Source organism: Nestor notabilis, unplaced genomic scaffold (assembly GCF_000696875.1).
Source record: "Nestor notabilis isolate BGI_N333 unplaced genomic scaffold, ASM69687v1 scaffold21204, whole genome shotgun sequence".
NCBI classification, from domain to species: domain Eukaryota; kingdom Metazoa; phylum Chordata; class Aves; order Psittaciformes; family Psittacidae; genus Nestor; species Nestor notabilis.
The window spans coordinates 88,552-115,570 of NW_009927164.1; the positions used below are offsets into that span (position 1 = coordinate 88,552).

General features: G+C 38.7%; 1 protein-coding gene across 1 annotated transcript; it reads right to left on the reverse strand.

The window, feature by feature from the left end:
- Positions 1 to 2,186: 2,186 nt before the first annotated feature.
- GMPS (guanine monphosphate synthase) lies at positions 2,187 to 27,019 on the reverse strand. The gene is made up of 17 exons (XM_010013942.1): positions 26,975 to 27,019; positions 26,580 to 26,582; positions 25,855 to 26,036; positions 21,741 to 21,855; positions 20,089 to 20,186; positions 17,887 to 17,990; positions 16,405 to 16,598; positions 15,952 to 16,117; positions 14,216 to 14,367; positions 13,373 to 13,546; positions 11,652 to 11,757; positions 10,467 to 10,582; positions 9,382 to 9,507; positions 8,180 to 8,295; positions 6,321 to 6,451; positions 4,357 to 4,529; positions 2,187 to 2,733 (listed from the first exon to the last, which is right to left on the reverse strand). The coding sequence occupies exons 1-17, from the start codon at positions 27,017 to 27,019 to the stop codon at positions 2,632 to 2,634; spliced, it is 2,103 nt and encodes a 700-aa protein (XP_010012244.1). The 3' UTR covers positions 2,187 to 2,631.

Sequence of the window (27,019 nt, forward strand, 5' to 3'; positions counted from 1 at the left end):
AGTTAAGATGCAACTCCAAGAAGGACTTCCAAGTGTGCAACATGCTGTGAATAAGATTCCTGTCCAGGTGTGCTGCAAGTTTGTGGTCAACAGGTACAGCAGTTACTGTAACCCCTAACCCAATGGGCACCACCACCCGTCACACAAGTTTTCTTGTGAGTTACATCATCACTATGTGACTACACACTGCAGAGTTATTTACACAGAGACCAACTCTGTCTCAGTCAAAACTGAGAAGGGTTTAAGAGGTGCTCTGTATTCTTTGCATTACTTTTTGGTAATTCCTTCTGCTTTGCCTATTTGCTGTCAAGGCAACATAAACCGGCAGCAGCAGCAAGAGCAAGCCTACTTACAACAGCAACAACTGCCGTATTATTGAAAGGCCGAAGGACTTCTGCATCACAACAAGAAGACCTATTTCTCGTCATTGCACCAGTTACATCTGAGATACCAACAGAGTAATGAAAGCAACTACCCTCAGCTTTTTATGATAAAAAGTTAAAATGTACCTCACAGCCATAATTTCATTAGGGAGCTTTCTTTTGAGATAAGCTACAAAGAAAATTCATTTGCAACAGAACCCATGCTATAACAGATTCTGCCATGGCAAACAGACATAGAGAGTTTTTGACCAATAGCTCTTACAGCTCACACTCCAGTAATAAAAGAACATTTGTATTGATAATACTTCACTTACATCACAAAAGCTCATCCAAAAGGCTCAAAGGGGTTATGATAGATGTGGGTGAGAATTACTACCCCCACTTTATACAGCTGAGGGGGAAGCTGAGATATTGATCAATTTGCCAAGCTACAAAACCTGCCAGAACACAGGAGCAGCGTTCTGAGGGGGTGGCAGTGTCCCCAACTCCAAGTTATCCCAGCTGCTGGTCTGCTGCTCTCCTGCATGCCTGTGGCCTCAAAGAGTTTCAAAGAGCAGAGGGCTGTCACACATCATCTCCTCCCCCAAGCAAAAAAGCACCACTCTGACACAGGCGAAAGAATAAATTTACACAAGTTAGCCAGTTCCTACAAGCAGAAATTAAACCAGATTTCCATAATGTGTAGGCAGCAAATGTAAGAACAACAGGAAAATGTGTGCAATCAGAAGAATATAGAACAAACACTTTCAACCATTATTCCAGTTCACAAATCTATGCAAGTGTGAATATAAGTAGCTACAGCCATGAAATACTCCATGTTATTGAACAGTTTAGAACAAGTATTTTACCCTAAAATACTAGGGTAATCTTGCAGCCGAATGAAATGCAATTGCCTAAATAAAAAAAATTAAAAAAAACCAACAAAACACCACCAAAAAAACCCCCAAACCCCCCAAACCATGGCTTAAGAGGGATGAACCTGGATACACGGTTACAGCTCCACTGGCGGAGGTACCCAGTAAGCACTCAGCAAGCTGCTCAGGTCAAAAATTTAACTGTCACTTTCACTTTCAGCAATTGTAGGACACGCTCAAAATTCTCAGGTCGAAGGAATAGCTTTGCCTCAATACACCAGAAAAGCACAGGTGTCCAAAGCAACCATCTCTCAAATTATTGCTTACTTAACTACATAAACATCAGAATACAAATGACAGAAGGGATCTATATGGATTGGGCAAGCCACCTCCGATACCATGACTTCACACTAATAACTACAATGATGTTAAAGGTCAAGCTAAGTACAATACATACCAAAAGAAAATTCCTGTAAAACCAAATGCATAGAAAATAAACTGTCATCAAGTATAAGGAAAGCACATCGGCAGCAGACTGCGAAGGGACTGTGGCGCAAGCGTCAAGAGGACAGAAACAGGACTTGCAGATCCAGGAGCTCTGGTGCAACTGCTTTCCAAACCGCACTCCCATTTTTTACACTTCAATCAGAGTCCCCAGAAGCATGCAAAGATACTTCACTGTCTGGAATTTGACATATGCATACATGCAGTAAGTGTATACTAAAGATTAGCTGGTGTATATGTGTTTGTTACCAACACACACACCAACTGAGCGATGCAAGAGGGAGTGAGTACAGAAAGACAGACAGAGGTAATTTCGTTATTTTAGCATTGCCCTTTTGGAGCTCCACATTATTGCCATGGGCTAGTATGTCAAACGATACAGAACAACCTTAACAGTACACAACAGATACACAGTAATTCCACAACTCAACAGTACCCACTACTCCATTTGGCAAAATATTTATTTATAATAAATCCGTTCAAAAGCAGTTGGTCACAAAGAATTCATTTTACATTTTTTAGGCTGTAACAATGCTTTTGGTAGAAGTAAATAAACTGTCTCTTTTTACAGAGTGTACAAAAACAAAGAGACATTGAAATGACAGTTAACAATAAAACACATGAAAACAGGAAGAATTGGTAAGACAAAGGCAAAAGCAATAGGAATCTGTCTGCGCACCAGAAATGCTGCCATGATTATTTACCCGTACAAATCCTCAGCCCCACTTAGTTATTATCCCCAGGTCTTAACCGCAGGTTTATGCTCCAGGAGAGGAATCTGATGCGATGTAGCAGCTCCAGTCACTCTTTCACAGTACTGCATGTCAACACTGGGAATGGTTTCTGATATGGTTTAGACTGCACACAGTACTTTAATAGAAAAAAGTTAATTACTCCCACTCTGTGGTTCCTGGTGGCTTTGATGTCAAGTCATACATCACTCGAGAAATGCCAGGAATCTTCTTAATCTCCGCCACCATTTTTAACACAACCTATTGTGGACAGAAAAAGTAAATCAGAAGCATGTAATGCAGACTTGATGAAAACTATCCAGGAAAAAGCTTAAAAAAAGGAAAACTTTGCTCATGCTAATTCTGTCATACACAAGAGAGAAAGAACCTCTAGACATTATCATATTACCACCAATTAACCAATAAAATCAACTGAAACAAACGCTCTAACTTCACATCTGCAGTTTTATTTGGAACATGCCATTTTTTGGCACTGGTAATAAACCAGGGTGTCGATCACAATACAATTCCTTCAAGGCAGCAGCTCTTCATCTTTTCTATTTCACTATTTCTTTAAAGTACAGCAGGAACATACACTGTTATGTGTTCCTATCACTCACTTTCAGACTTTTCTCAGACCATCTCCAGCTGAGCCACTACTAAACATAAAGCAACAGCTGGAGTGAAACCCCTTTCAAAACAAAAAAAGGAGCTCTAAAGGTAAAAAAAACCAAAACCAAACAACCCCAAAACACACACACCCCAAAAAACCAACCAAAGACAAACAGAAAGAGGCATCCAAAGGAAAGTTTCCAATGAGCATCATTCCTCAAATTCCACAATCAATTCATGTTCACAGAAATTTTCTAGATGAGAACTTGCTTAGAAGTTCAGCTTCCTAAAAAATCCCACAGTTCAGAACAATGCCACTTACATGACATGCTGGTTTATAGTGCAAGCATAAATTAAACTGTGCTTTGCTCTCCATGGAAAAACACACGAAATTTTAAAATCAAATATGATTAGTTTCCCCATAAATACAGGTAATCTCCACAACCTCTAATAGTTTGTTACCACATTATTACCTAGTCTTAAAATTACTATTTTACATTCTGAAGACTGGGAAGGGGAGTTGTTTAGGTCTGAGTTTTGTGGTATTTGGTTGTTTTGTTTGTTCTCAAACAAAAAATTCAAGGTCGAATGAATCCTCATTTTATATAATGGAATAGTTTACACGGTAGCTTAACCTTGAAACATTTATTTTTAAATTAATAGGTTGCCCTGTAGTAGAAGCCTTCAGTTATATATAATTACTAAGCAATACTTGTATGCTTTTAAAGTGTGTTTTTAAAAAAAAGTCAATCCTGTTCATCTACACTGCATTCCCAGAGAGGCAAAGTACTTGAAACTAGACATACAAAAAGTTTCCCAGAAAAATATGCCTGAACTTGACTCCTACATCCTCTTAGTGACCTAAATAGAAACAGCACACACTGAGATGTTAAACAGCAGGTTCCAGTAAAATCAGAACTGGCAATCAAGGTCAGTTCTGTATGTTAGGACATTTCCAATTACTAATGCAAAAAATTGATTTAAAAATCCCAAGAATGGTTGTGGTATTTTTCCTTTTTTAATTGATGGTATTTTTGGCTCAACTCTGCTGGATAGCCTTTAAGTTTGTCATACCCATCTGCCAGCTTCTCATTTTGTTACAGTTTTTTCCAAAAATACCAGCATGTTCATCCTAGTGAATACAATGAAAGAGACAGAAAATCACAACAAAATCAAAGTCAAGGCAAGCAATGAAGAGAGAGGGAAGAAAGTCAAAATGAGGCTTCTACAACACTAGCTCATGTAGAAAAGAAGCTTGAAAACCTGTATTACCTCTTCTGGAACCTCATTACCAGGAGTTGCTGCAATACCAGTCATAAAATCACTTGTAATAAAAGTTCGAATAACCACAGATCTTTGACAGGAAGGCTGTTTCTGTAGGGGGTCCCGATCAAAATGCAACGGTGTCAGTATTATCGGCATCTGGCTAATTTTTCCGGCATAACCTTCAGGAAACAGTAGTGCAAAGTACATTAATTTGGTTTAAAGACTCAAGCGTGATAGAAGTTCTTCAGAATTTCCCACATGTACTTCGAACTATACACTAGGTGCTACATTTACATCTTCTGTGATCTTGTTGCTACTGCTACCACACCTCAGATGATCACGCTCAGTGGTGCATACACTAGCACTACACAAATTGCCACTTGAAATGATCTTCAGTGTTTGCAGGCATGTAGAAAAAAAAAACCCCAAATCCTAGATGGTCTCTGTTACCCTTATAATTCACTGTGAATGCAAATTAAGATCTACTTTCCTTCCCAAATAACATAACCATGGGGTTTTATCTTTCCCTGTATCACGCCCAATAAAAAACTATTCACAAGTATTTCTGCATCTTTGACATATTTAAGAGAAAGCTCTTGAATATCCCTGTTGCTAGTATTTGAAGGTAACTCCAGACAGTCACCTCTCACTCTTCTTTTTTTTTTTTTTTAAGTCTCCTCCTGAAAAGAAAAAAACCCTAATTTCACTGTTTAAATGATCTGAAAGTTTGAGATTTAGATGTGTGGCAGCCTGCAGAACCAGTCTAACGCTGACGCAGGCTTCTCACCCTCTGCTAGCACCGGCCTGAGCTGTTGGTACAAGCAGTCTTTTTCACTAAATGACACGTCTTATTTTTGGGACTGATTCACTCACACAAAACCAAGTGTCACCAAAAGTTAACGAGACACATCTACAGTTTTACAAACACAATTGACGGTGTTATCCTCAGCCTCTTGAGGCTAATTCTGTACAAATTTTGTTCAGACTGCCTTGCAAACCAAATGTATTTTCAAAAAGATATCCTTTGTGACTTTATAATAATAATAATAATTAAAAAAAAAACAAACAACCAAAAACAAAACACCAAAACCAAACCAGCCAAACAAATGAAAAAAAAACCCAAAACCACAAACCCAAAACACACCCACAGAAAAAGCCCCAAACAACTGATTCCTGAACCTTGGAACTACAATATTCCCAGACTCTGCCTGTGTACCTTATCACACGATATTGAATGCCCCCTGGATGTTAAGGGTTTGAAGTATTATCGCCTGGTAGCCTCAAGTGGCTGGCTTTACAAATACAGCTTTGACATTGAGAAATATGAACCACCACAGGTAGTGAACATCAGCATAAAAAACTTGGTATTCAGGTTCCCTTCTTTCCACCAAAAAAACAAACGAACAAACTGCCCCCCAAAAAACCAAACCAAACAAAAAAAACCCCAAAACAAAAACAACAAAAAACCCCACCAAAACCCAAAAAACCCAAAAAACCAACCAACCAGAAAAAAAAAAATAAATAAAAACAAACCCCAAAGAAAACATGATTTAGAAACTGTATCAAATTCTTTACATAGCTTATTTCCTTCAGGTAAATACTGATAACTGAGATCAAAGAGAAGTAATTCTGTTGACTTCCAGCTGGCTAACAGTACTTTTTGCAGAACCTTGAACTGTAGTGAAGCACTGTACTTCAGCACTTCATGATGTATCAGAAGCAAGTTTCTGTCCCCCCAATCCCCTAAAACTAGTTCTGCTAGCAGAAAGGCTAGCAATTTCTGCCATTTAGCTATCAGCTTCTACAACTTTCAGAAAAGGCTCTTGCCTGTCATCCCATTAATTTATCACTTCTTTTGAGATATTCGAGAAGCTTGTAGATTTTGGCAGTACCACTATAACTATACCCAGTTAGATGTGCAGGGATCTTGAAACAAGAATCTAATCTATGGGATAAGGCGAAGCACCTACCAGACTCCCTGAGAATAGTGTGAGCCTCAAAATCAGCTTGTCGTAAAGTGCTGAGGACTCCTGTTGTCAGGAAAGTGGGGGTGACATCTGTAGGAGGTTCTTTGACTGGTGGTCCGAACACATACACAACTCTGGAAAGCAAAGAGGATACCAGGATGGCAGGGGAAAAAAAATCAAAACAAAAAAACCCCACAGAAACCCACACCAAACAACAACAAAAAACCCCATGCATTTTGCACACGTAGAAAAGAACAGATTGCCTAAAGACAGCATCTTTAGTATTGCAGTAAGAAAATAAAACTAGGGGAAAAAGGCATAACACTTGATTTTGCTCCTTAGTTACTAAGGAGGGTTTAATATAACTTCATGCATATATTCCATAAGCATGACATACTAGCTTTGGAAGTCAGACATATTTGTTTATTTTGGCTTGCTAGAGACTATCAAAAGCCCAAATACTACTTAAGGGAATACTCCTCTGAAAAAACACAGATACACAAACTCAGCAGTAACACAAAGCACATTTTTTTTGATTTTACTTTAATGTCAGTAAAAGTTAAGTTTATTATAGGAAAGCTACTTCATAAGTGTCTACAATTTCTACCTTCTCTCCTGATAGGAAACCACCAAAACATAGTAAATCTTGCTGTTAATCAATAGGTGTGTTTTCAGCACAGGGCACTAACACTGCAATTGATAAATCTACATAACTATTTCTGTCATAAAATATCTCCTAAATTCAAACCAGTCACATCAGCTTTATCTTTTAATCTCATCCGTTGTGGTTTATATGTTGCAGAATTAAAAGCAAAGTATGATACTGTCTGACTGCCCTCATACAAGGATTTACTAAGATGTATTCACACGAGTTTGTAGATACAAACCAAGAATACTTGTCTAAAATCCGAAGCAGAAAAATACGCAAGCTTTACATTCTATATTTTTGTTAGTAATATAAAATCTGCAAGCATAGTTGGGCAGACCAACTACTTCAGTGTACTCCTCGCACTGCCAGTTTCAGCGTCCCTATCAACAGCAGTGAAAGACTCTGAAAACACCCTGGTACAGCAGAACTCCCAGAGATGTGGTATATGCAGAAGCATAGTATTAAATCCAAAAGAGCTTAAAGACAGCAATGCTGTAAATCCAGCACACGCAAGCCTGATTTTATGCCTTCTTTTGTTTGCTCTGCATTTAAAGAAGTATCTTGCAGTTCAAGATCTCACCTTTAAGAATAATACCACATAAGTGACACCTCTTTTAGATGTCACTTATGTGACAAAATTAAGTTTTGCTATAAGCAATTACAAGCAGTTTTGTCAAACAGCCTACAGCCAGGCAAGGAGGATAAGCATTCTCTAGAACTGATTTACTATCTAAGCAACTTCACCTGCTAAAAAAGTTATGGAATCAAGTAGCTAGAAAATGCATATTCACAAGAGAGCTCAATTAAGATTAAACCCAGCTATGGATCTCACCTATGTGCCCTGAGAACTGACAGTCCCACATAAATTCCTTTTTGGACACAAAGCAAGAAAAAATACTGCACAACACCCTGATTTATCGGTAGGATTGGAATCTTTCAAAAAAGATTTTGCATAAGTTACACTGGATGTTGTGTAATCAATTGCTTAAAAAAAAATTAAAATAGGCAATTGGTTTATTTCTGGAATTGCTATCTTGAAAAAGAAATCAACAGCCTGTGTTTTGACTTTTTGTCTATTTGTAACCTCTGCATAATAAACCTGTCCAACAGACAAAAATATTATACCACAGATTAAACAGGAGAATGTTTGTGCATGCTAAACTTCCATATATTGAGTAGACCATTAGAAGCAAAGATAATTTAAAATACTTACCTGTTTATGTTGTGGCACATACGTGGTATAAGCCTGGCAAGAAACATAAGAGACTCCCAGTGTGGAGCATCTTTACTAGAGATCCCACAAACATAGCTATATGAACGGCAGTCTCCCTATAAAAGAAAAATAATAATTGAATGTTAGCTTTCCTGATGAAATAGGTTCCCTTTCACTCTGTAGGCTACAGGACCATATTTTGTGCCAACATTTAGCAGACATTAAGCTGGCAAAATCAATATGATGGGAGACACCAAGTGAATGAGAAAACAAAGAGTAAGATGACAGACCTCTCGTGAGCTAACAAAAGTATGTAAGAAGAAATATTCAGAATAGAAAGATTCATATAAGGTGACCAAAACATAGGGACTGATTGCGTATTGGTATTTTCATGACACCATCTGATGAAGCACAGAAATGTGCTGAGGACACTGCTGTTTAAAAGTAATGAAAGCTGACTGCAGAGAGTTACAGAAGCAACGCACAAGATTAAACAGCTAATAATAAGATCTGTAATTCAATACTGATAGTGCAAAGAAACGTACTTTACAGCTATGACTACTCAGTAAAGAAATCTTCCAAGTTATTGCATGCAATTCCATGAAAATGCCAGCTCAGCCTTTGTATTCGGTTTACCTTTCTGTTGCCAAAGGCCAATCCATAAAAACGTGCATGGCATTAGCAAACAAGTGAAAGAAAACACAGTGCCACTGCACGGATTCAAGTGTTTCCATATCCTGAACAGCCTGCAGTGCTCCCATTCCATTCCTCTCAAGGATAAGGATATAGTACAATTAAAAGAGTACAGGAAAGAGCAACAAGCATGTTCAAATGTACGAAGCAGGGATTGTTTGATGAACTTAGTCTAGAATTTCTGAGCCTTAAAGGGAGCCACAGGATTACAGGTCTACAAAATCATGAATGTTATGAACAGTCTGTCTGTAAGTGACCAGCATTATTCAACCTTAATGCTATCCTCAAATACAACACCTGGCATTTACTCAAGTGTCTATTCAGGTATCTTGACGCTTTTGCACTAACAGCACTGACAAAAGACAATAACATCAGTATCACAGCCATTTGATGTTTATGTTCTTGAGTCAAGCTCTTTATTTACAAAGCAGCAATTTTTATGCTTCAATGCAGCCTGCCATGCTGCTAGGAAGCAGCCTTCAGAACATCCTTCAAATGAACCCATTTACCTGCACCCCCACAGTTTTGATTGGTAACAAGAAGGCATTCAGTGAATGTAGGCTTGTAATCTGCATCAGCTTCTCCTGGTCTTCTTCGGTTGTACATGCTTTGACCCTTTGCAGCAAAGTATGTGGCTGTGCAGTGATGCAGAAAAATACATTTTAAATGAAGTCCCCAAACACTCAAGCAGAACTTACACAGTGCAAATAAAATTATTATTTAAGTAGCTGTTCACTTAAATTTAGTCTACATTTATCCCTTGGAAACTACTTAAAACATACCATTTAACAACTTAATTTTAGCAAACCCAATTGTATTTGATTAGATTGTATGTATTATAAGCCGAAGCTCTCTAGGACTGTAAGTGAAGGTCTTATTCTCTCTTTCACAAAGCTATATTTTTAATTTGTGTTCTATTTCATACACAACAAAGCAATACCCTGTTATGCTACACTACAATATGTTTTAAATGAAAAGCAGATGTAAATCCTCAACCTTCAGTATTTATAAAAAAGTTTTGGAAGTTGCTCTGAACTTACACCTTAGAACAGACCTCTGCTAACAACTTTTCAGCCGTCTTGTAGTTTAGTTCAGGTGAGCTTACAATTATCACAAAGGTTGTAATAGTTAAAAGATTGAGAACTGAAACATCACCAGTTAAAAACTACAGGTTTTTGCTCAGGACATCTGTTCCTCACGCCTGCACTTTCATTTAGACATTCAGTGACTGCTAGAGGATGCAAATCTAGAATGTTACAATTATTTCAGGGAGGGAAAAATCTTATTCCTGATACTAAGTGAACTACTTGAGAAATCTCATCTGCACAAAGTTTAACAAACAAAATTTATTTACTATTTGAAAGTGATATAAACTTCCAGTATCCAGAAAACATCCAACACTTGCACCAGTCATGGTGATAAAAATTCTACTGTAGTATACTGAGTGGCTTCAAGTGAATTGCACTGGGATGAATTATTCCTTAAAGAGCCCAAACAAGTAGTTTTAAACTTTTAGTAGCTGAAACTTCATTGCAGACCACTACAGAATGATCATACTACTTTTATGCATATTAGAATTCATCAATTTTGTTACCTTCTTAACACTTGCAGAAAAATCTGCAACTATTTTCAGAATGTTGTTTGTTTCAGGAAAGTCTTTGCACACATAAGGTTCTTCAGCACATATCACTCTGATTGCTAGACCAGGACCTGCAATGCAAAGTTGAAAAAGCATTATATCAAACAGGAACCCAACTTTCAGCAAAATATGTGACAGCATCTAGAACATCAGGTCGGTCATTGAGTACAGTATGTTTTGCCATGGTACCTACACTTCAATTGTCTTAACACCATACAAGACAAAAAAAAAAAAATACGTAAGCAATTTATTCCAGAACAATATTTCTGTTCAGGACATTAAAGCTTTATTTACCTACACCTTAAATTGGCTGGTTGTGTAAAGCAGCAGCTAGTGGTGATGAAGTGTAGTGGATGGCAAGCCAAAGTGAACAAGAACCTCCTCCTTCCTTTTGCTAGGCAACTGGGATAAAAGAGCTGTTTTTAACATACAGCTGAGTCTCGATCAACCTCTGAAGGCTATTTGATCTTTAAACTGCTTAATACTAAAGCACATGTAATATGCTTGAAGTGTGTGAAGACAGCTTCTTGCATTTCGTGGGATGCTGGTGCATTAGCACAACAGCCTACGCACTCCGCAAGTGACTACTACACACCCTGCAGGACGATTTTAAAACACAAGGACAGAAAAACATACCCCTCTTAAAAGATATAGACTTTCCTGTATTATATACCTGGATGTTTTCCTTGCAAGCTTTTTCAAGTTTGGTGTTGGTTTGGGTTTTGGGTTTTTTTTGTGCAGTCTTTTCTCCATGCAACCATTTTCAAAACAGGAAATGCCCCTTAAAAAGGCAGGCAGATAAGCCATTATTTCAAGTGAGATACATTTGACAGCTCAGGCAGCGTACAACTGCACTTGACTGATATTTCTTGCTCAGCTTACACAACTAAAAAGAAACAAATGCAGCTAAAAGCAAACTCAGTTATAAAACTTTCCTTTAATCACTATACATAATAAAGCTGCTCTGAAATGTTCTTTTTCTGAAGGAAGATCCTGCTTAAATAAAAACTTAAATCCATCAACAACCTCTGTGTTTACAGGTAAGTTTTATATTCCAACATACTGCAGGTTAAGTATCTTCTAAACAATACTGATGTGATACTTAGCCCTTCATTAAATAGCACAAACCAACTTTCATACCTGGGAAGGGATGCCTTGAAACCAGCTCTTCAGGAAGACCGAGTTCTCTTCCTAGCACTCGCACTTCATCTTTGTGAAAGTCTTTCAGTGGTTCTATTACTTTACCCTTAAAAAGAAAAAGCAATTTACTCTCCAGCATACATATTCAAACAAAAACTCTCTAATGTTTAGGTTGTAGCAGTCAAATTGGCATGCTTTTCACAGAATGGCTGCCAATGCTTGCATAAACACTGGAGGAAAAAAAACCCAACTTATGTGTGTGAACATGGGCTTTGTAAAACAGTTGCAGGACAGAGCATAAGACAACGAATTTTAAGTTTGTGCTGGAAGTATCAATGGCTCAATCAGTGTAGATAGAGGCAGCTTGACCTTGCAGCTATGTCTTCATAAATTCAGACCTTTCTTGTCCTTGCTATATGTCCAAACCAATCTAAAAGCCTTGGAAATACTTTGTGAAGCAATGAATATTAGAAGCATGGATCATTAACAGTTTCTCTTCTCTAACTGAGCACCTTCGACAGGGTTTTTATGTGATGTCTCGTGTTGGTTCTTTCTTAAGTGTATTTTATAATACTGTTAGAGAACTTACCATTCTAATGTCAGAAAAGGCAAAATAGGGCAGTCTCCTACATTGGCTAATACTTAGAGCGCTGCGCAGGAAAGGTATTCAGAAAACTTTTCTGGACTTTGAACTAAATAGTCCGATATGAAGTACAATCAAAGGGACAGAACTTGTGCTGTTTATCCTCAGACAGCTCAACATCCTGTGTTCATATTATTTTCAAGCTCTGGTCATCATCCATAGGGGGTCCATATTGGACCATTTCAGAAAGATCTGTGGGTTCTTAAAATTTACAACTGGCAAACAGGCTCTGTGCCAACAGCATGCTGCTGGCAGACAGCCGAGCAGGTTACTAGAAACGTGATGCAAAAGCTGCAAAAGAAAAGAAAGAACTCATCCCTGTAGGCACCTGAAGGAACTACTCCTAGATTTCAATCCATTTAAGTATATCATTCTCATTCTTTCTCTCCAAAGAGGGGAGAATACTATGCTTGCAGTGCTGAATGTTACAAGACATTCAAGAGAATTTGGGCCTTTCTCAACAGGACCACATTATCTTTTCACTGAAGCACTGTCACTGCTCTTACCTGATTCCACGACGTACCAGACCTTGACTATCAATACCTAAAAAGTCACTCATTGACTGGTGTTCAGAACAAGATAAAACAGAAGGAATAAGTTGTATCTTATGATGTGTATCATCACATCATGAATTCCAGCTGAACCAGAGTAAAGTTGTCTGAGAAGTCTTAAACCACACTCCTGCTAAAGACATTCAATATTGCTCTGCTTCCTTACTAGAACTCAGGTTTGTTTTGAGGGTTAAAATGTAAGAGTGAGGAAACAGCTTTCAGCTTGCAGCTGAGAACACCATTGCTCACCCTGAACGATACACATTCAATTTGTTGACATCTTCCTCAGTATCGAGTCCTGGATAATACTTTAACAATTTTAACTACTTTGAGAATGCAGCAGCTAGAAATAAGTGTAATAAATTGCAATGCCTTACAATAGAAGCTGAAGGGCCCCATCAGAATAGGTTCCCATCAACATAGGACAGTTATACCGACACAACATAGAGGTTGTTCATTTTTGGTACTCGGTTTCACACCTGTGAGAAACAGAAGGATACACCAGAAGTATCCCCATTTTCATTTACCTCTTCTCTTAACTTCCGAATCAGCTCTGTGTCATTATGATGGGTTTTGATGACTTCAGCTTTGCCACTTGCAACAAGGGAAGCACTTTCAATGAGATCAGGTCTGAGGGTACCCTGAGCAAGAAAAACCTCTTCAGGTTTCAGATTCATTTCTCCAATAACCTCATTGGCAATCTGTAAGATAGAGGGGGGGGGAGGGGAAAAAAGTGTTCCAATATTTTTTTGTTGTCAAAGGTCTAAAGGAAGACAATGGATTGCCCAACATGCCAAATCCTACTGAGCTGCAAAAGCACAAACAGGAAGAGTAATTATGACACTAATCCACTGCTGAAATAGTCCTATACCCCTGAATTTTGTCAAACAGAAAAAGGAAAATGTACCTTCAGACTACAGGAACACCACTGCCTGTTAAATACTGTATTCTTCCCTCCATCACCAGCACTCGTAGCTGATAGATGGAAAATGGCTTATTTTCAACAAAGCAACACTCCAATTCACCTTACCCACTGATTTGGTGAAAAATATTACACGGGAGCTTATGCAACAGAAATGAATGGCCAACCAACATAGTATATCTAAACACTGTGACGGATCTAACACAATGCCTGTGAACAATGTTGTGACCACTGATTGGCTGCCAAAAAGCTTTAGGCTTATGGTTAACATACCAATGGCTCTTTTGGTCACCCACAACTTGCGAGACCACTGGTGCCGTCGAGTGCACAGTACTTAAGAATTAAACAGTCTCATGTAGGTAATGTATCTAGAAATGGTATTATTAAAAAACAAAACAAAACAAAAAAACACAAAAAAATCCAACCAACAAATAATCATAAACATTACCTTAACAAAGGTGTCACCAATAATTTTTCTTTTTTCTTCAGGACTTGTGGTCATATTTAATGTCTTGCTAATTCTTTTACGTGGAGTTCTGTCCTCATCTGAGATGGGCAGGGTTGTTGTACCATTGTAGAATGAATGAGCTGCATTCACCACTACATGAAATTACAGGAATTTTTTGGCAAAGCCAATAAAGATTATTATGCAAGGTTGCAAAAAATAAATTCCACTCTATTGCTTTAAAAAAAAAATAAAAATTATTCCAGTCCTTTGACTATTAACTGCACTAAATAGGGCTGTTCAATACCTCGAGAATTAATTGTAACAGAAGCATTTTATTTTTCTTATTAACCTACCCTAGAGGGCACTTTTTTTCCCCTCCATATTATGAAACCATGTGAAAGTTGAGTTCTTGCCTTCCCTCTTAGATTATAATTTACTTGCTTTATTTAAATAGTTTATCAGATGGTATTTCCCCAAGGCCTTTCTGCAACCAAAATTAAATAACGCAGTATTTACTCATGGTACATTAAGCCTCTTAATTTAGAGAGGCTCTCAATGCAGAGATCAGCTAGGAGGCTCTTTGGCACCTTCTACCAGCACTGAACTCCGTGACCTACAGAAGGAGTATTTCTAGCAAAGGGATTCCTTCAATTTGTTACTGTGGCAGCCTGCCAGAGCCCAGGTTTCTCAGTCTACAAAGTGGAAGAAGTTGACATAGATTTTCCACTAATAAAAGTAAAAATAATTAAATAATAAAGGGAGGGAAGTAAAAGAAAAAACACTGATGTGTCTAGAACAAAGTTAAGCTTAGACTTTACTGTGTCGGGAGATTGCAGCCCAATCTCCAAAATACTAAGGTGCAGCTCCCTGCACGGTTTCACACTGTTGGGCTAGTGGAAAGCATTGCTCACCTAATGCCATGCTTCCCCACCAAAACACAAGAGAATCGCTTGACAACAGCACTTACGCACAGCCCCAGGAAGAGGCAGCTATTACTCATGAAATATATCAGCCAAGCCGTATAAAGCAGCTTAGTTTTTGCACAACTCAAGCATACAGTATTTGTCTTCTCTGACCTCCTCATACTTCAGCTACCAAAAAGCTCTAAACCTTCTTATCAGCCATGACAAAGTACCTTCTGCTCCCACATAATGTATTGCTTCTCAACAAGCTACTCCCAAACCATCTAAAACGCACCTATTTAAAAGCCAGGAGAGGAAGGGAAATTTAAAAAAAAAAAAAAAAAAGAAAGAAAAGAAAAAGGCCTTGAAAATGTAATTTTGACATTTAATCACCCAAATGAGCTCACAGTTTAAAAAGGAAGAGATCTAGGACAAGAAATAAAGCCATAGTGGAGGACTGTTAATAACGTTACTGAATAAAACTGCAATCGAATTAGTTTTGCAGCAGCTGAAAAGGATTACTCAACTATCAGCAGAAAAGTGACTGAGATGCATGTCCACCACTTTGCTGTGTTCCAGCAGCAGATTTCAGCTACTGAAGAGATGGATCGGTTCATTTTATGTTCCCATCAAATAAGTAAGGCTTAATATTTTAGGTCTGAAATTTTGTGAATAGGCCTAGGTGGATCCAAATTAGCAAGCATGCTTTGGTATGTTAAAGTCTGAGAACTGCAAAGATAAATTCAAATCAATGAAACAAAACACTCAAGGTACATTTTAGGAGACTGGCCACATCACTAGTGGTATCAGGTGTATTTAACAAAGTTATGGTACCTTTAACTTGAATCCCAAGTTTTTTGAGTGCCTCCTCCACAGACTGACTCTCTCTTTTGCGCATAAATCCATTATCTATGTGTACAGCTATGACCTGATCTCGGTTTAAAGCTCTGTTCAGGAGAGCAGTACAGACTGTTGAGTCTACACCGCCACTGAGTAAAACCTAAGGATGAAGAAAAAAGAAACAAAACAAAACAAAACTTGGTCAGCTGTTTATGAGGAAAGTGTTAACAAATAATTCAGATACAGCTATGACGATCAGAACAGTCAATGATTTGAAGGGAACAAAGTCAAATAGTGTATTGACCCAATTGTGCAAACTTTCCAAAACCTGTTTAATTTATTACCCAAACTATGACAATTCTGCATTTAATTAACCCAAGTAACTTAAGTGTCAGTGTTTGTCAGGCTTTTGCAAATAATCTTTCAGCTTCAGTTCAATCTACTTACTAGGACTTTTGACAAGCCCACTTTCTCTTTGATGTCTTGAATGCACTGAAGCTCTCTGTTTTCCACTGTAAAGGTACCGCTGCATCCCGCAATATCATAAAGAAAATTCTTCAGGATCATTTTTCCATTCACTGTGAGGCTAACTTCAGGGTGGAACTGTGCTCCATACAGTTTTTTAGATTCATTTGCTATGCCTTCATCGGTGCAAAGAAAGGAGCATGACAAAAAAAAGAAAATAAAAAAAATTGCAAGTGAAATGCATACCTGAGAAAGTCAAGCAGACACTTTGAGTGATTTATTCTGCCACACTTTGGCACAAATCACCAATCAAAACTAAAGATTCTGGTTAAGATTAGGAACACAGGTACTGTTACAGATCCAGAATACCCAATCCCTCAGAAACCATGAAAAACACTCACACATCCAAGGAAAACCATTGTGAAAACAGGAAATCAATTGCATTTATTTTTACCTCACAACATGATATCTTACACAACGCTGCAACCAAGCCACACAGACAGAGCTGCATCTGCATTAGAAGGGTCGTGCTGGTCAAGCTGTGCAAACATCCCTATGTTTGCACACTGGATGCAGCAAAGTTTACATAGCAAAACAACTTATAGAGTGGTCTGAATAGGCATGAACTCTAGATTGGTTCAAAGGCAAGCCAGAATATAATGGAAAAGAATGAATACAATGAAACAGAACATTTTCAAGTCTTTTAAAAGGTCAGTTTTTCTCAAATTAGTTACATAACTTAAAAACAGTATCTTAAGATTATTTTTTTTTTTTTATGAAAATTTTCAAATAAGCCAGGTGAATACTTCGAGATCTTACTAAGTGGCTCAGCAAACTTAAGACCTCTGCAGGTCTCCCATCACCTAGAAAAAGAGACTCAAAGACATTGTTTGGCATTAAATAATTTGAGTAGCTTAAATAAACCAATTCCTAAGGTCCTACATTTTCCTGTGTATGACAACCTGTATCTAACATCTGAAACACTCTTTTCAGTAACAGCATTATTTTTGCTCAGTTGAACACTCATCCAATGACAGTAAATACAATAACAAGTTAATCAAGCTTTAATAATTAAGCTGTGTTTGACTTGTACTATTATAGCGCAAAACCTGAACACTGCTTACACTGCACACAACAGTACATGTCCTCCTCTGCCCTGCCTTAAGGGCACAATATTTATGTCAAAGAGAAACACCACATGAACACTTTAAAATAACAAACTATAAAAATATTTTTTTAAAACCACCAATTTAAAAACAGGATCATTCATTTTCATGTCTATTTCTTTATTATCGTTACAGCACAACATACAAGCAAGCTCATACAAGAAATTTTTAAAAACTTAACTGGACATTAAAAATAACAGAGACATTCTGTTCCCATTTGGTTCTAATTGCTCTCTGCCATAATTCTTTCCTTTAACCAGCATTATCAAAAGACAATTTCAGTATAAAATAATAATACCTGCTATAATGTTCCCAGACTGTGCAACCACTTTGAATCCATCAGCTACTTTATCCACACTATCGCCATGAGTGAGGAGCACAAGCTCTTCCTTCTGAAGGCCCCTAAAGAAAGATCATAATCAATTAAAAAAAGAAGACCTAACTACCTGCCTTTTCAAGAAAATCCCTTAGGAATCCCAATTAAAGCATATCTCGACTGACCAGGCCCATCTGAAATATATGCAGGATTTCCTTCTCAAGAACAGTCATCTCCAGCTCTGAGATGCCTCCATTGCAAGCTGCATAAATTCTTGTACAATACATCCCTCATGCAGGAGGTAACTTATCTTAACTCAGATGAGTTTGTGGGGTTTTTAATAAACATGCCAATAGTGAAGCATCCCCTCTGTGACATGTAGAGCTATCTAGAGGCTACCAGGATACTTGGGAGTACTTCTTTTCATTTCAATTAAGTGAAGTTTTCTTGCTCAAAACTAAATATTTTCAGGACAATTTGGGCACCTCAGACTTTAGACAGGGTATCAAGTTCTGCAATAGCCCTAGTGGAGAAAGTTAATAATATTGGAACACTGGGTACAAGTGAATGTTTAGAATTATTACAAGGAACTTGAGAGACTTTGACAAGCTACCAAGCAATCTAATTCTGGTTTTATAAAACCTCACAAAGCAATCTTAAAGGAAGGTAGAAAAAAAATTGTTTCAGATTTTCTATTCCCTCTCAAAAATTGGATGGCTGCCAAACAATACAAGAGCAATGCACTGCACAGCTGAAGAAAAGAGCTTACTTAACACAAAAACTCTCATGTTGTGGTACACATTTCATTGTCTCAACAAAGACATTCTACTTTGAAATAAGGGGTTTACACAACATTCTAAGCAAATATGTCTGTATTTCTAGAATCAAATGAGAAGTTATGCCTAAGTATTTGTTTAAATGAGTACCTTGTTTATTTATGCACACAGTCATACAAGGTTTATTACAAATTATCAGATTCCCACACAACCTCCTTGTCTCTAAATTGGAGAGACACCAATTTGATGGATGGACCACTCAGTGGATAAAGAACGGGCTGGATGGCCGCAGACAAAGAGTTGTGGTCAACGGTTCAATGTCCACGCGGAGACCAGTAATCAGTGGTGTCCCTCAGGGATCGGTGTTGGGACCTGTGTTGTTCAACATCTTTGTTGGTGACATGGACAATGGAATTGAGTGCACCCTCAGCAAGTTTGCCGACGACACCAAGCTGTGTGGCTCGGTTGATACGCTGGAGGGAAGGGATGCCATCCAGAGGGACCTGGACACGCTTGAGAGGTGGGCTGATGCCAACCTCATGAAGTTTAACCAAGCCAAGTGCAAGGTCCTACACCTGGGTCATCACAACCCCAGGCACAGCTACAGGCTGGGTGGAGAAGGACTTGAGGGTGGCAATTGATGAGAAACTCGACATGAGCAGGCAGTGTGCACTTGCAGCCCAGAAAGCCAACCAGATCCTGGGCTGCATCAAAAGAAGCATGACCAGCAGGTCAAAGGAGGTGATCCTGCCCCTCTACTCTGCTCTTGTGAGACCTCACTTGGAGTATTGTGCACAGTTCTGGTGTTCTCAACATAAAAAGAACATGGAGCTGTTGGAGCAAGTCCAGAGGAGGGCCACGAGGATGATAAGAGGACTGGAGCACCTCCCGTATGAAGACAGGCTGAGAAAGTTGGGGCTGTTCAGCCTGGAGAACAGAAGGCTGCGTGGAGACCTCATAGCAGCCTTCCAATATCTGAAGGGGACCTACAAGGATGCTGAGGAGGGACTCTTCATTAGGGACTCTAGTGGTAGGACAAGGGGTAATGGCTTTAAACTTAAACAGGGGAACTTTAGGTTAGATATAAGGAAGAAGTTCTTCACAGTGAGGGTGGTGAGGCACTGGAATAGGTTGCCCAGGGAAGTTGTGAATGCTCCAACCCTGGAGGTGTTCAAGGCCAGGCTGGACAGAGCCTTGGGCAACATAGTTTAGTGTGTGGTGTCCCTGCTCATGACAGGGGGGTTGGAACTAGATGATCTTAAGGTCCTTTCCAACCCTAACTGTTCTATGATTCTATAAGCACGGGTGCAATTTCACTATTTATTTAAAATAACCTTCCTCTCATCCAGACACCAATTTCAGACTGGTATTTCCAATATTGTTTTGATAATATAAAACATGTAAGCACCTGAACAGCGAACATGTGTTATCCAGAGTAATGCTGAACACTCCATCTTCTCTAACACTCTTCTTGTGCACTGTACCTCCAAACACCTTATTCATCATCTGTCAAAACAAGAATACTACATGAAAAAGCACCACACAATCTAGTACCACTTTATACCTCAGTCTGCTTGTGACTGACAACTCTAGCCCTCCAATACCAACCGAGTTTTTCATTATTATACTCATTTAAAACACAGTTTTCCAAAGCTGCAAGAATTCTCTTCAAAATTAATCATTGTTCTGTACCTGGCTCATTCCCTTCTGCCAGCCTTTGGGCAGCATAGCCAGGGACCACTGCTGCACAGAACGAGCACCAGAAATCCACAACGGTAGAAAACAGGAAGAGATTTGCAAAATAATGCATATGCAATAGTGTACATCTACTTGCACTTACAAATGGCAGCTCTGCAAATCAGCCGAATAACTGAGGCCGGTTATCATTAAAAAAAAAATAAAATAGTTATGTTGCTAAACAAAAGCCTAAGTTACCTATTCTTTAGTTAAGGACTCTCTGTTAGGCTTAAACTTCACAAAATCTGGCACCTCTGCTCTGGAGAACCAGTCAAAAACTTGAGTCTATTCCCTTTGTGTTAATAATACTCACTACATCAGAGCAGTACAATTTTCAGCCAGGTTTTCTCTTTCTAAAACCTCACCTTGTCATTTGAAGTTGGATACCTGAATCTTAATATTTCAGAAGTCTCAAACATTTTTTCTCCTTGCAAGTATAACTGACAACTTTAAAAACACTTTTAAAGTTTTACTTTCCAACTACCTTAGTTTTCAGAGATTTAATGCTTCAGTTTAGGTCCAGTTTGATATTATACAGATTGTACTTGACCTATTTCAATCTTTTATAATGAAATAGTAGTGTGTTAATACACACTCTTAATTCATTTCTGTAAAGTCAGTCTTAAGGGACTCCCCTACTTGATGCTAGATAATAGGGCTTTCAATTTGCCTGGCATTTTAAGGCACGTTTTAATATAACACGTTTCCCTTTAGAACAGGGAGTGCCAACACCATTTCCATAATTACAAGCATTTCTAAAGATTTTCCAGCCTAGTAAATCACTAACTCTGGAAAATCACAAGATGCACAAGCAGAAATCATGCATCTAATCCATCCCTTGTCTTCTTGGAAGTTTGTTTCTTCATTCACAGCTTGGATCTACTAGATCACTGCAGGATCACCAATCAGTCCTAAGGTAAATAAGTGTTGGGTGCAGGGGGAGGTGTTTAAACACTATGCTAAAAGTTTAAATGTTTAAAGAACTATGCTAAAAACATTCTATATTGCACTTATATTCATGAGGGGCAAATTTTCCAACACCAGCTAGAGAGGGTTAATTAATAACTTCCAGGTTATATTTATTCTGACAATTAGGGTAGGGTGGAACTCAATTCACAGCACTTAAAGAAAAACCATTTATGCTATTGATACGGCAAAGCCAAGAGAAGAATACATAGTATACTCAGTTTAACAACTGGGATTTTAAAAATATCTTTTGCACATGTGGCATACTACTTCTATTTGAAAAACGGGTCCAGTAGCAGTTAATATCAGAAATGAGGCCTAAAGATGGCTGTAGACAAACATAACTTGCAGCAGCACCTGCATGCCATAGCAGATTCCAAGAACTGGTTTTCCTATTGTAAATATTGCTGGGTCAAACCATGGTGCATCTTCTGCATACACAGAGTTTGGTCCTCCAGATATAATGATAGCTCTGCAGACAAAAGATTAAAACAAACATGTAACTAAAATATATCGTTTGCTTTAAACACTCTTAGAACTCTATATATTCTGATAAAAATTTTTAACACAGATATCCTAACTTAGCTTAGCTTAACTTTGCTATGCTACAGCTGTCAAAACCAGCAGCTTGCCAGAGAGGTATTTAATCAGTTTAAACGAAGTCAAATACAAACTATCTTAAAAAGTGACTATTTTAATTCCTCACAGCCAAGCGTCAATTACAAGAGAAGCAAGACAGTCAGGATCAAATGCAAAGTATTAGCATTAAGATACTTCAAGTCTGTGCCATCTGGAGGGAAGCTGCATTCAAAAAAACAGACTCCTAAATCTCTAAAGCTGCTGAGGAAATGTCCCTTAATCCATCCTGATTACAAAGTGAAATGGCATTAGCAACAAGTTGTGAATTAGAAGTCCAACACATGCAAACATGTATGGTTTGAAGTTAATACTTCAAGCTGTAACAGAAAATTAAATATTTTCCAAGGGGAAGAGAGAGCTTTTGCAAGCCATGATGATTTGCGAGACCACGAACTGCAGAAGCACGAGCCAGTTGGGCAATGCATTTTGGCCTCGGCCCACGATCAAACACAGGTGTACGAGACCTCACGTACTGTTTATTTCATAGGGAACATCAAATTTGTTATTCAGAGCAAGAAGGCGGAGGGCTGGACAGAGGCATTCCTCAGAGCCAAAGTACTGCAGCTTGTGAGTTGGAAGACACAGCATTTATTTCTTTGTATGTTGGGATCCACACATGAGGTTTGGAGTAAGCATACAGCTGACAGAGGTGTGGATGGAAGAGATGCCATCCAGAGCGACCCGGACAGGCTCAAGAGGTGGGCCAGCACAAAAAGTTCCACAAGGCAAAGTGCAAAGTCCTGGACCTGGTTGGGACAATCCTGAGCACAACTACAGGCTGGGCAGGGAATTGATTGAGAGCAGCCCTGAGGAGGACTTGGGCACATTTGTTGATGAGAAGCTCAACATGACCTGCCAGTGTGCACTTGCAGCCCAGAAAGCCAACCATATGCTAGGCTGCATTAAAAGCAGCATGGCCAGCCAGCTGAGGGAAATGATTCTGTCCCTCTAACACCATTCTCGTGACACCTCACCTGGAGTACTGCTTTCAGCTCCGGGGCCCCCAACACATGGACCTGTTGGAGCCAGTCCAGAGAAGGCCACAGAGATGCTCAGGGGCTGGAGCACCTCTCCTATGGAGGCAGGCTGAAAGAGCTGGGGTTGTTCAGCCTGGAGAAGAGAAGGCTCAGGGGAGGATTTATAACAGTCTTCCAGTACCTAAAGGGGGCCTACAAGAAAGCTGGAGAGGGACTTTTAACAAGGGCATATAGGGACAGGACAAGGGGGGAATGGCTTTAAACTGACAGAAGGGAGATTTAGATTAGATATTAGGAAGAAGTTCTTTACTGTGAGGGTGGTGAGGCACTGGAATGCATTGCCCAGAGAAGCTGTGGCTGCCCCATTCCTGGCAGTGTTCAAGGCCAGGCTGGACAAGGCTTGGAACAACCCAGTATAGTGGAAGGTGCCCTGTCCATGGCAGGGGGTTGGAACTGGAGGAGCTTTAAAGTCCCTTTCAGCCCAAACCATTCTTTGTTTTTATGCAGAGGCACTTCTTTTCAAGTTGGAGACATGATGAATTTCCTACACTTGGACACTGCCAGAAAGAGCCTGAAAACTTTTAATGCCTGGTGGTATTACTGCTTCTAATAACTCCCCCTACATAAGCATTTTCTTAACTGCCATATGTACAGAACTCTATTCAATATTAACTAAAAGAAATATAACCACACAAAAATTGAACATTCTTATGAGAAGTCAAAAGAGCTATAGACTGTTCTGTTAAAAAAGTCTTAAAAATCTATTTTTATCCATACCAATTTAAATCCCACAGAATACAGAAAGGTTATCCAATGTGTCCAAGTATTAAAGAAAAAAAATTATGAGCTGAGGGTGAGGGAGGAACCTGCATCTTCCCAACTATCCGGGAGAAAGTAAAACCAGCATGGGATGTAGATTTTGCAAGTTTTACTGCAATACCATGTAATTTATATACATACTTTCTTGCCTTACTATGAATATAACTTTTTCTGGTTTACCTTAAACTACTTCCAAAGCAATCTGACTTAGCATTGGAAAGCCTGTTTGCAATGGATTAAAGGCACATCAGGAACCATATAAAAAAACCAAGAGTAAGATGCATGCATTGACACCCCAACCTCAGGACTCACGCCAGAGCTCAGACAGTGCCAGATTCAGGCTTACACCAGCAAAGCCTGTGACTGTGACACCTATTCAGCCCTTGCTGAAGGAACTTGTGGAAACTCCTAACATTTATGTCACATTTAGATGAAATTTGTCACTAGAGATTGTTCTGAAACTATGAAAATTGAGGAGCAAGCTTTTTAAACACAATATATAAATACAATTTAGCAAAATGTTCAATCTGGCTGCTTGTCTCAAACCTTAACACAGACCAAAGCACAGCTCCTTGGCCCATTCAATGCACGGCTGCAATATGGAAACCTGATTATTCCCACAATACATGGAATTTATATAAAAATCTTGCAGTAAAACCACAGACTCATTTTTATGGCAGTCCCTGAATAAAGATACCCAGTGGCTGACACCAGTATTTATTGAGCTTTCCTGAATGAAAACAACTGACTGAAATTGTGGACACGAAGCTTACTTACAAATCTGGGTAACTGATAACCTGAAGCCACTACTTAACCTTGAGAACTGACCTTTTGAATTAAGAGGTTTTGTCACATTTTAGAAAGCAATTAGTTGGAATGACAAGTCCAACCAGTCTAATCATGAGACTTTGAAGAACATTCAACTGTGAAAAGAAAGGGGGAAAAAATGTCTTCTTCCTACAAACCTGCATCAGTACAGCACAGATCTGAGACTGAACATCATTAGTACTAAGACCCACTCCTCATACCCAACACAGAGGAGTTGCAGGTATTCTTTTTAAAACAGCAATTAGGTATGTCCATCTTTTAAAGACCTGATTGTTGGAGAATAGAAACAAGAGCTTACAAGTATTTTTCAGGACATTTCTGAAAGATAAATTCTTCACACAACAGCTACCTGACAGACCCAGCAGTTCCTGGGGTTTCTGTTCTCTGTATTTTCAGAACAGATCAATAAGTTTCTATTTGACTTACTAAAATATACTGTTTACTGGTTCACTAATTATCAGTGACTAGAAAAATGCAATTCTAAAAGCTCCTTCTTATCTGTTGTCAGGCATAACTAAGCAGCACACATGCATCACATTTCTGCATTTGTACCAAACTGAAAAGTAAAGTTTTGATGATTTGTAGCCTTCAACGTATTAATTTTCCCCACCTGAGATGTATACCCTGGTAATCCTAACAAAGCAAGAAAAAGGAATGTACAAAGCACTAAATGATCGCAAGACATTCTCTTGCTGCAAACAACAAGGGGTAGTTTCAGTTAGGTTTTTTGGTTGTTTCCCAGAAACTGTTTGGCATGGTTATGATTTACTTGAGTAAATATCTTCAGTACCCAAGTTAATGACTGTTTTTTTAATTAAACTAAACAATTTTTAGAAACTCACAAGACTTGTTTTCTTGATTAATAGCTACCCTTGCTTAGCAGGTAAAACAACAAGATCATATAATTTTTTGCAGATCCATTTTTAAAAAGCAACCTCTTGAATTATACTTACAAATGGAAATTATTAAAATGACATTAAGGCATTAAGAAGCAAAAAGATTTATTTTGCCACACAAGTGTCCCCAGCAAAGCCTGGGTGTTTCTGTGGATAAGCTGAAGATGCAATCATTAACATAATTATAATGAAAGCTATTGCTCACAAAACCCCAGGCAATTACCACTGCTGTAGACATCCATACATCCTGTTAGACCAAAAGGAGAGAAGCAGCAGAAAGCACAGGCAGAGGCATTACAGGAAACAACCTACCGAAACCCTTGTTCTCTGATTGCAAAGGCTGGTGTTTCCAAAGGGAAGATCTCAGACTGGACAAATAGCTCACGCACACGACGATCTATGACTTTTCCATACTGCGCTCCAGCATCGAGTATAACGACGGCTCCCTCGTAGTGGTGCTGCCCATCCTTGAGCTCTCCTCCAACATTCTCCGGCTGTGAACATCACTCACATCAGTGCTTTATGGTGACACATTGCAGACCACAGACTTTAAAAAAGATCTCTTAAACAACTAACATCTGTAAAGCTTGCTAAGGTGGCCTATACGTTAACTTCTGAGGAAAATGGGACAGACTAACCAAGAAACTTCTTCGTGTAAAAATCCTCAAGTGTATAAGGACCAATAGGCGCATGGCAAGATAAAGGGGCCATATATTAACAGAGCACATCCCTCCCAGTAAGCCATACGAACATGACACCCCCATTCCCCAAAACAAACAGGGTACAAATTAGGGAAGAAAAATGCTTAGAAGCTAATGAGGGCAGAGTTTTCCATAAATAAGAAGTCATGTGCCCTGTTCACCACTACAGCCACTTCAGCTTTTTCCATTTTACAGTTCTATATAAAACCCAGCACACCTCATGATAATTAAGAGCATGTGCCTTTTTCTCGAGCAAAACAGGACAGTGCAAAGGCAGAAGAAAAACGCTTTTCCCCATCACACTGCCTCATACACTGAATTCTTACTTCACATTACCTCCTGGAGAGAATAAAAAGGAGAAATTGAGAACAAATGTCTCTAAATGATTACAAAAAAACACACACATAGAAAAAAACCAAAAAACACCACCAAAACCCAACAAAAAAAAAAAAAAAAAAAGAAGCAGCTATTCCATGAATTCCATAAAAATTCCATAAAAGTGTCCTTACCAGAAGATCTTCAAGGAAGAATGTGAACACAACCATAACATAAGACACCAATAAATTCATGCAGAAAAAATTCTGCTGCTTAAAGAAATTGCTTACTTTAGGGGCGTTTTTCACTTAAGTTAAAGCTTACACTGTTTCCCTGACAATGCAGTTTGATGAAGGAAAAACCGGGAAGGGTTTTACTTTGGCAAACACTGCCTCAGAACACATCCTGAAGCTTACGATCTTTTCAAGTTTTAGTTCTGGCATGTTGGAGTTGTTCTGCAT